The 10,421-nt window shown below is 36.7% G+C and overlaps 2 protein-coding genes across 2 annotated transcripts; one reads left to right on the top strand and one right to left on the bottom strand.

Annotated features, from left to right (window-relative positions):
- The first annotated feature begins 3,113 nt into the window (after positions 1-3,113).
- Positions 3,114-4,521, top strand: LOC105126657 (Glutaredoxin family protein). Its single transcript, XM_011027588.1, has 4 exons — positions 3,114-3,485; positions 3,913-3,986; positions 4,071-4,169; positions 4,298-4,521. The coding sequence occupies exons 1-4, from the start codon at positions 3,310-3,312 to the stop codon at positions 4,351-4,353; spliced, it is 405 nt and encodes a 134-aa protein (XP_011025890.1). The 5' UTR covers positions 3,114-3,309; the 3' UTR covers positions 4,354-4,521.
- Positions 4,522-4,799: 278 nt separating this feature from the next.
- Positions 4,800-9,950, bottom strand: LOC105126658 (probable methyltransferase PMT27). Its single transcript, XM_011027589.1, is given in 8 exon segments — positions 4,800-5,824; positions 5,922-6,116; positions 6,235-6,507; positions 6,616-6,790; positions 6,864-6,974; positions 7,090-7,360; positions 7,709-7,858; positions 7,934-9,950. Coding segments are annotated over 8 exon segments (3,120 nt in total). The 5' UTR covers positions 9,662-9,950; the 3' UTR covers positions 4,800-5,607.
- Positions 9,951-10,421: the final 471 nt, after the last annotated feature.

The following is a 10,421-nucleotide window of genomic DNA, read 5'->3' as shown; positions in this document are numbered from 1 at the left end:
TTCACCCCTCGAGGTTTCACACTTGCAAACAAACACGCGAAAACAAGGAATCAGCCTCAAAATTACTAGAAGCATTTCATTTCATGAAAATCTAATATCATTCGAGCATGAACAGAGCTATTTGTTTTACTGCAAATCAACCTCAACATTTACTAGCACAAATTTTCAACTCTGGCTAGCCATAAACCCTCCACAAATGAACTATGTCATGGGCCTCGTGGCTGGTATAAGCATTTATACTTCGACAGGCTAACAGTTACTGGCTAGTAAAGTTACACAGTTGACAGATTACACAAAATTTATAATCAGATAAAGCATCATTGAGACACAGATATCTCTAGTACCATGAATTTAGTTATCATGGGCCTTCCAAACACAGTAGATACACGAGGATCAAGCAAGTCCGAACTCCCAACTCCCAACAGCACAGCAAGAAAATCTGCAGAAACCGAATTGCCCTATGGGGTACAGTTTCTGTCCGCCACCTACCTATTGATCATGGTAGGACCTAGAGCTTGCCGCCACATCTTTTTAGTGAAAGCACAGGAAAAGAATCGCTACAGCCACATCTTTTTAGTGAAAGCATAGGAAGATGAAAGGCATGTTAGCGTCCTCATTAACCAATATTACTTCACCCCTCGAGGTTTCACACTTGCAAACAAACACGCGAAAACAAGGAATCAGCCTCAAAATTACTAGAAGCATATCATTTCATGAAAATCTAATATCATTCGAGCATGAACAGAGCTATTTGTTTTACTGCAAATCAACCTCAACATTTACTAGCACAAATTTTCAACTCTGGCTAGCCATAAACCCTCCACAAATGAACTATGTCATGGGCCTCGTGGCTGGTATAAGCATTTATACTTCGAGTACTAAAGAAACATATTAATTTCAATTATACAGCTTCACAACCTCACATTGAGAACAAAACAACCGCAAACATGAACAAAATCCGGAAATCATCAAGAATCAGAAACATCCAAATTGATGTAAACAACATTAATGCTCAAAATGGAGATGACACTAAAATAGGTCCATGACCTAGAGAATCTACATGTCCAAACAACCCTTTACAAAAACCAATCAATTCACGAGGACCCAACAATCAATAACTGGACCAGTTCTCCTGGTTCCAGCCAAACCAGAACACACATGCCTTGTTAATACTATGTTGCAACTTGAAATATTTCAGGCTACAATCGTTCCCATCAGCACAAATTATTATAACTTAAAGAAACAGACTATAACAAAAAAACTTTCCACCGATAAATATTGGATTAAGTACTTGTTCGGAAACTTGCGCCTGGTTGAGGTATAATTTACATTTCTAAATCAATATTTTTTGCACTGCAGTCATGTAGTTTTTGAATTGTTTAATTTTATGGTAATAATTATTTTTTTTAAATCATTTTTACTGCAAAATATATCAAAATAATATGGTTTATATTTTTTAAAAATAATTTTTTATTTCCGTCAAAATAATCTAATAAAATTAATAAAATTTAAATTATTACAAAAACACTTTAGAAGGCAAAAAGAAACCTATCCTTAATCAACCAACCATACCTAAATGGGTGGTTTTGACTTTCTACTCATGCAGACCAGACAAACGGGTGCAGTGGTATTAAGAATAATCAACCAATAAAAAGCAGTAGTTTCTGAAATTATTTTTAAAAAATAATTTTTAATTTAAAATATATGAAAATAATATGTTTATATTTTTTAAAAAATAATTTTTTATTTCCGTCAAAATAATCTAATAAAATTAATAAAATTTAAATTATTACAAAAACACTTTAGAAGGCAAAAAGAAACCTATCCTTAATCAACCAACCATACCTAAATGGGTGGTTTTGACTTTCTACTCATGCAGACCAGACAAACGGGTGCAGTGGTATTAAGAATAATCAACCAATAAAAAGCTGCCACATAAAAAGTCAAAAAGTTGATCCCAACTGTCACCGGGTCAAATTCCTCCGCCGCCCGCTCACATAGATTCTCCCTGACCAAACTTAAAGATCGTAAATGGAAGCGACCCTCCATAATCATTTTCTTTCTCGAATCTTCTCTTACACGTTAGCAAAACCCAAAAACCCACCAAATGACCCGACCCATTTTATCTTCGCCATGAAAAACCCATTTAAGCCAATATTTATATCACCAAAAACAATCACCTTCAATTCAAGATCTCAAGATCCCAAAATCTGTCACGTCACTACCAATTTTGTAATGGCAACGGAAAATAAAAACCAACAGATTGAATCAACGGTGATGAGTAAACAAGGAGAGGAAGAATCGAAGAAGAAGACGGCTCCCCCGCCGCCGCCGCCCCCCGAGAAGCCGGAGCCAGGAGATTGTTGTGGGAGTGGATGTGTTCGATGTGTCTGGGATGTGTATTATGAGGAGCTTGAGGAATATGACAAGCTTTATAAATCTGATTCTTCAAAATCCTAGCCCGCCCCTCATGATGTGATGATGAACTGTATTCTTTCAGATTTGTTTTTCTGGGTTACAGATTCAATTAATTAGGTGGTGTTCTCGATTTTTATTTTCATGAATATGCGGTCCTTGATTGTAATTCGACTATACCAGGCAACAATAGAAATTCCTGAATCAGGATTATTTTTTTATGGTAATTATCGATTTTCTTTATTTTGATTAATGAGATCTAATTTCATTGAAATGAAAAACGATTTAGCGTTGTTGGAAATTATAACCTGATTCAATTTATTTAATTAACAAGTTCAAGTTAATTTTGGTTATGAATATTTTTAAAAATATTAAATTAAAAATATGTTTGATAAAATAACATTTAATTTAAATTAGGTTTTAATTCAATTAATCATAGTTTTTATTATAATATTTTTAATGAAAAAAGCTTAAAATAAAAATTTTGAGCAGAAAAAATTCTCTTTAATTTCTACAACTAAAAGTTGTACACAAAAGTAATAAAAAAAATATTATTTTAAGATTTTTAAAATAAGTTCAAATAATACTGTTTTTTAAATTAAAATAAATAAATAAATTATATTTTGACCGGTTAACTTGTCGGATAATCTAGAAATGACTTCTACGTGGTTTTTAAAACTCTGTTAAAGCCAGGCTTCGAATGGATTAAACCCATTAATCTATCGGATATATTGAAAAATCGATGAAATCTGGGGGTTAATTGAAACAAACAAAACTATTTGGATAAAACCGAGATACCAGGGGAAAATTAAACTATACCCATAAAAAACATTACTTGCGTGCGAGGAAAAGCAGTTACCGAGCAATTATTTGTTGTTGCTAAAAGAAGCGAAGATGAAGAGAATCCAGTGTAGTATAATTCTTAATCGGACAACGATTGGGTTATTTTTGTTGTTGGTCGCGTTAGCAAATGAATTGAAGGTAACCGAAGCATCGAATTCAGCTTCAGCTTTCGTTCAAAACGTTATCTACTCCAACAAGATCGTCATCTTCTCCAAATCTTACTGCCCGTAAATTCTATAATTCGCTCTCTTAATTTCTGTTTTATGGGATTTTTTTTATGAATATTAATTTGTGTTATTAGTATTAATTTATGCCTTGTACGTGGATGATTTTGTTCTTTTAGTTCTCCTTTTATGATTGATTTGTGTTTCCTTTTTAAATTAAAAAAGTGGGTCTTGGTTAGAATTTTGGAAAGTAGTTTTTGATATTGGAATTTGGTTAGTGTATTATTGGATTGGGATATGAATTTAATTTTCATGGAAAGTTGTTTGAATTATATGAATTTCTGGGGATTCTAGTTTACAGCCAATCGTCTATGTTTTATGAATTCTGGGAAATAATTTTAATACACAGCTAACTGTGCAGTGCAAACGCTGAATCTCACTTGAGCATTTTGGGAGGAAGAATTGTGATTTGTTTTCTTTTTGTTGATAGGTATTGTTTGCGTGCCAAGCGTGTGTTCAGTGAACTGTATGAGAAACCTTTTGCCGTGGAGCTTGATCTTCGAGGTATCTCTATTTAGCTACAGATTCATGTAGCATGGGTACCGGGAAAAATGGTTTAAATTGGCAGTGTTTCTATGAATTTTGCAGATGATGGAGGTGAAATTCAGGATTATCTGCTTGATTTAGTTGGCAAGCGCACTGTCCCTCAAATATTTGTGAATGGCAAGCATATTGGTGGATCTGATGGTTAGCTGCTCTGTTCCTTGCCCTCTTTCTTCTTTCTAAAATTTTCCTTCTTTAAGGGATGTATTAGTTTTCAGGCTTGTTTCTCATCATTTTACTAATGCTATTTGATCGTTAATTTTGATATTTAGATCTCAGAGCTGCCGTCAAGAGTGGTCAACTGCAGAAACTTCTAGGCACGGAGTAGTGGAAATGCTGGAATCTGATTAGGAGCTGCATCTGGTATTGAAGTCCAATGGAGCTTGAAGTGTTTATCATAACTTGATAAGGTTCTGTTTTTGTAGAGCCATGTTAACAACACATTGTGTTGATATAGGGTTGATTTTGTCCTTTATTTTGAAATTGTGAGTTGAAGCTAACCTTTGTTAAATGAAATAAAAGACATTTTTCTTGTAATTTTCTCAAATTCACTTGAGTTGTTCATGCACCAACGAAGAGTTAGAGGGGATTCATGGAAGACTTGGGATTATAAGATGATTTTGAGGATCATTTGAATTATCATGTTACTTTATACATGATTAAACTATATGAAGAGAATGTCCTCCCAGGAAGTAGGTCTATGCCACTCAGTGTTGATGAGTTTCTTCCGGCATCATGCAAATTTTACCAAAATGGAGTTTCCACATGTCATTTACTGATGTTGAATGATTCTGTGGTCCTTCTGTAATGGATACACTGGCTCTGCATTGCAAGAGTTTTTCTATCGCTAGACCTTTCCTATGTGTGTGAGGGAAGTTGCATTGGCAATGAAGAAGGTTTAGTGATAGTTTTTGTTTTGAATCATTAACAGATTTCCTATCAAACAATATAGTGATTAAATTTGATGGCAAAACTGTGTTACCATAGTTGGCTGGATTATGGTGAACTATAGTAGCTAACGGTTACCTAGTATGCATACGCAATCCCTGGTAGTCAGTCCATTTATCTGTAAGCTACGCAAGTTTCATAATGATCTGCAAAGTGATGAAGGGGGACCATTAGTGTTGGTTTGAGTGAGGTTCCATGTTCATTGATGCAGCAAATGGCCAGGTTAGTGATGAAGGGGGGCCATTAATGTTTGTGAACTTGTGAATGAGGTTCCATATTCATGGATGCAGCTATGTGGCGAAGTTATTGGTTCTCTGGTCCCGGCTACTGTTTTTCCTTGTCTAATTCCTTGTGTTTGTATTGTATGAATTTGTAATGTGATAATCTTTTCCGGAGCTCCATCATGCATGTTACGAGTGACCATCTTTCTGGTGCAAAATTTCGCCTGTTGGCCTATTATAATTCTACGCAGAGATTCTTGTACTGTAAGTTTTACAAGGCAACAACAAATACATTTACCTAGCTGTATTTCAGAAGAAGACTTTACATTCCAAAGAAAGCAAAGTGCTACAGTAAGTTGCCATTCAGAAGGGGCAGCACACGATTATGAGCCAGATGTCGTATCTCTTCATGATCAGGAAGAAGCTGCATATGTCTGTGGTCGCCATTCACCTTTTTGTGCGATGAGTAAACCTTCTTGGTCCTTGGAGAAGATTAGATGAACTTCCCAATGTAGAGACTTCAGCAAGTTCTCCACTTCCTCAATTGCACGTGACTCATCACGAACAATCAGTTTACCTCCAGGTCTAGCGATTCTATCAACTTCTGCCAATACAGGAGCAAGCTGGCACCTGTAAAATCCACACCACAATTTGGTCATCAAGCTCCCCCGATGGACAAAATGAATTACAAATGGAAAATGAGAAGTATTGATCCAATCATATTTACCTTTTTTTCAGCTTTGAGAAGAGATGATCAGCATGTAGGAGGTCGTAAGTTCGAGGGTATGTGCTGAAGGATTCGCACCAATCATGGTATATCCCAAAAAGACCTCTCTCATAAATTATCGGTAGTGTATCTGGAGAGTCTGTGTTCACTACATTGAACACCCAGACCTTAAGATCCTTGAGAGCCGCTGCAAACCTGGATGCATAAAAAACGAGTTTTGCATCATAATCATGTGAAGAGGATACGTTTAAACAGGACAATACCGTCTTGCAATTAGCATTAGAAAACAACAACAGTTGATAAGTATCATTACCCCCCATAAACGGCTCTCATATCCATTATATTCCTGACGTTGGACCAGCTGATACCCAATCCCTTCATGTATGAGTTGCTGACGACATGTTTCCAATGTTCATAATCTGCTTCAAAATCTTGAGGAGCTGGCTTACCATAGATCCCCATCTGAGAGCTCTTTAGCCAGTAAGGAGGTATTTGTAGTCTTTCAGGCCAATCCTCTGGCCATTTACCCCCTCTCTGAGATTTAGAACGAGGTACCCGGTGCATGCATGCCTGCAGAGGCACGTACCTGAAAATGCAACGCCAGAATGACCATTAATAAATAGTCCAGTTAGCTATTGATCAACCCATTTCCAATTGTTAAGAGTCATTAGGAATGCCTGAGAAACTGACTGACCAGGCAGCATTTGCATCGTCATCATTATCACACATTGGAGGGCTGTTTTTGATTCTTTGATCATAACAATTATTTGTGGTAGGTTTTCTGTAGATAGCAGCACCGATACCGTTAAGTTTATCTTTCTTGATAGTCACAAGCTCCCAACACATAGATACCGTCAACGCGGACATAGCTAGCAAAATAACAAGAGGTCAGCTAGATATAAGATCATAGATTGTTCAAATAATCAGTTCTTGGTATCCAACCTTGCCATATCCCCACATCTTCCTGAAGCTTTTGGTAAACAGGAGTTGCTGACCAGACAAAATAACCTCCAGGCCGGAGAAGGCGATTCAATTCCAAAAGTAGCTTGCCACCTGAACAAGCACCTAATCTTCTTTAGCAAAAGCAAATTACAACAAATATTCTGTTTCTTCTATTGGATTCATAATCTATATTGTACTCAGACTGGAGATATGAAAAGGTTGTGACCTTCTGCATGCCAAGGGACTCTACAACGCGCACAGTGGATGAGATCAAAGACCCTGCTGGGGAACGGGAGACGCTGGGAACCCATGACAGCAGATATTGCAGGTATTCCTCTTTCAAGGGCAAATTGGACTTGAGCTTCATGTTCATCTTTGGGTGCAAACGACATTGTAAGAACATCCCTTTCAAAAATATAACCACCAAAGCTTGCAACTCCACACCCAACATCCAGTATCACTCTAGTGTGCTTTCCCCATTTAATTTTGGGCACAGCCTGCACCCATTAACCATGAATCAGTATGGGAATTCATGCGCATAAAACATGCAATACGGATGACAAGTATCCACTTGATGAGGATATTTTCCAGAGCTAAGAACTGCTTGAGCACGAACGCATGCATCACTTCGATGGTGACATTAGGGTGCTTTATCTATTTATTCATGGCCAGATGGCATTTATGTGCGATTTTCACGTGTCAGGACTGATTCTATCTTTCTAATATTTACCCAAACTCAAACTGTTTGGAGTGTCGCCTCAAGGGCACTCTTCATGCATTGCGTTGAAATGTCCCTTGAGGACACATTGCATCATGCAAGACATTAAATTGTGGGATTAGTTTACCTGTTGAACAAAATCAATATAGTGAAGAGCTCCATGTATGAACTGCGTTCCACCACCAGGGAAGGTCAAGAACTCACCAGTAACCTTAACCCAATTTTGATGACCTTTGACCTCTGCCAATTTTGGATGAGGTACATTGTGATACCATATCTGCAAGGCCACACTAAACAAAGTTACAACCCCACAAAATCACCCTAATCTAACCATCAAGATTCAATGATATACCTTGTCTCTACTTTGAGTCCATGTGATGGGTCTTTTGTAACCTTGAGGAAGTGGAACCAAACAAGTGGGTCCAAGCTCAGGACAATGCCTCTCTCTATGTTCAAAGTGTCCTGTTGTATGTAGTTGTCTTAAGGCCTTTTCATTATCCAAACAAGGTATATAATCAGGACCTGCAGTGACATTACAGAGCTGCCATGTGTACCCATACATACTATCATTACCGTCCGATTCCTCCTTCCTTCTCTCCTTTTGATTCTCTGACTCTGCTGCTTGAGTTGACCATGACTCCTTTGATTCTTTTGGTATGCCTGGGTTCCCGCCACCTGGAAATGCTGACTCGCCCGAGCTTGATTCCTGCTTGGTTTCTTGGTTTGTGTTGCTATCCATCTGAGATTCTTGTTCAGTTTCTTGATCATGTGTTTGTTGCTGCTGCTGCTGCTGCTGCTGTTGTTGTCTTCCTTATTTTTGATCTTCTTCAGATACCTCATTTTGGGATTCTTGAGAAGAATCCTGGACCCCAGTATCTTCTTGTCTTTGCTCTTGTTGTTGCTCATCATAAGTTTTCTCATTTTGATCAGATTCTTGATTGCTTTCATTGATTACAGTACTATCTTGTTGTTGTTGGTCTTCAAATGATTTTTCATTTTGATTCGATTCTTGATTGTTTTCATTGAGTCCAGAACCTTGTTGTTGCTCGTCTTCTTTCGATTCTTGGTTCTGAGAATCCTGTAAATCCTTACTACTATCTTCAACATCTTGTTTGTGCTGCTGCTGTATTCTTTGTTTTTTATCTTCTTCAGATACCTCCTTTTGGGATTCTTGAGAAGAATTCTGACCTCCAGTATCTTCTATTCTTTGCTCTCGCTGTTGCTCTTCATATGTTTTCTCATTGTGATCAGATTCTTGATTGTTTTCATCGAGTCCAGAGCCTTGTTGTTGGTCTTCTTTTGATTCTTGGTTCTGAGAATCCTGTAAATCCTTACTACTGTTTTCGACATCTTCTAGTTGCTGTTGCTGTTGCTCTAGTGCTTGATCTTGTTCTTCATTCTGATTTATAGAATCATGTAAATTACTATCATCAGTTTCAGATACTGTACTTTTCTCTTGTTCTTGATTGTCATTCGTTTTTTCGTCTTGGCTGGTATTTTTTTCTTGTTCTTGATTGACACTTGCTTCCTGGCTACCTTCAGATTGAGAATTTTCTTGGCTGGTTTGATCAGCTTGTCGGTTTTGAGTGTGTGAACTTTCTTCAGATATCTGATTCTGTCTTTCCTCCTGTTTCTGCTGCTCCTCACCAGATCCTTCTCCCTTTAAATCCTGTGATGAGCTCTCTTGATCAGGCTTACTATCACCACCATCCGTTTCCTGTTTCCCGTAGTTACTTTCTTCTTTATTGTCACTGTCATCATTGCTTTTAAGCTCGTCGGATTTGATAGCATCATCGGGAAGATCTCCTGGATTGTCTTCATAAACATGGGTGTCCTTTTTGCTCCTGGATTCAGTGCGTTCTACCTCATTGGAGATTGAAACATCCGCGTCGGCGGCAATGTCAGTGGTGGTGGTAATGACTGGTTTGGTGACGTGAGTTGTGGTTTGTGGAGTAACCTGTGGGTTTGAAGTTAGCATCCAAACACCTATAGCACACAATGCTATGAAGGCTATGGTGGTTAGTGTTGATGTGTATGATCTAGAGGAAGAATTGCGCTTGCTACTGCGAAGCCTAGCCATTTCTATTTAGGTTTCGAGCAATGTTTGTCAGAAAATATGGAAGAAATAAGATAGCGTAGAATGGGATGTAACAGTGTAAAGCAAAGGAGTGTTTTCAGCTATGCTTGTGGAGAAACACGAGAGAAACATTCCAAGGTAGAATGCCTCAAAGATCCAAAAGAGTCGGAGACGGAATTTGTTATGTCATCTTGTTTTTGTAGTGTGTGAAGAAGAAGCAAAGCAAGAGATGAGAATCATGATGTTTTGGGCTGTATTTCAGAGGGTTTATATCTTATTGGCTCACCTTCGATCGTGGGTAGGATTAAATTTTTTTATGATGAAAAAAATATTTCAACATTGCAAACTTGTTTTTTAATAAAAAAAATTAATCATGAATCTAAAATATAGTGTATATTGAATAATATTTTTTTTTAAATATTGATATAATAATATATTAGATATTATTTTTTAAAATATTAAAATAATTTTATATTGAATTAACTTGAGTTAACCTATTGAATTTATAGAACATATGGAATCAATATATCAGATAATAATATTTGTCTATCACGTTAAATTTACAATTTAAATAGTAAAAACTAAAACAACTTTTTAAATAATACAAAAAAATCTGATGCTCTATTTCTAACAAATTCAGTATTCAAGATTGAAATATAAAAAAAAAAACTAAATCCATGAATAAAATAATTTCACAAAAAAATTTATAAAATTCAATTTTTAAATGTCTTAATATCAAAGGATGTAATTGAGAAAAAAATAG

Source organism: Populus euphratica, unplaced genomic scaffold (assembly GCF_000495115.2).
Source record: "Populus euphratica unplaced genomic scaffold, PopEup_1.0 scaffold41.1, whole genome shotgun sequence".
NCBI classification, from domain to species: domain Eukaryota; kingdom Viridiplantae; phylum Streptophyta; class Magnoliopsida; order Malpighiales; family Salicaceae; genus Populus; species Populus euphratica.
Note: the sequence above shows the minus strand (reverse complement) of the source record. Positions and strands in the feature narration are given on the sequence as shown.

Bases quoted from the DNA above. Each gene is read 5' to 3' on its own strand.
- LOC105126657 (XM_011027588.1), top strand. From the start codon at position 3,310: ATGAAGAGAATCCAGTGTAGTATAATTCTTAATCGGACAACGATTGGG. The intron at 3,486-3,912 runs GTAAATTCTATA...TTTTGTTGATAG, and splicing joins TTCTCCAAATCTTACTGCCC to GTATTGTTTGCGTGCCAAGC. The intron at 3,987-4,070 runs GTATCTCTATTT...TGAATTTTGCAG, and splicing joins CGTGGAGCTTGATCTTCGAG to ATGATGGAGGTGAAATTCAG.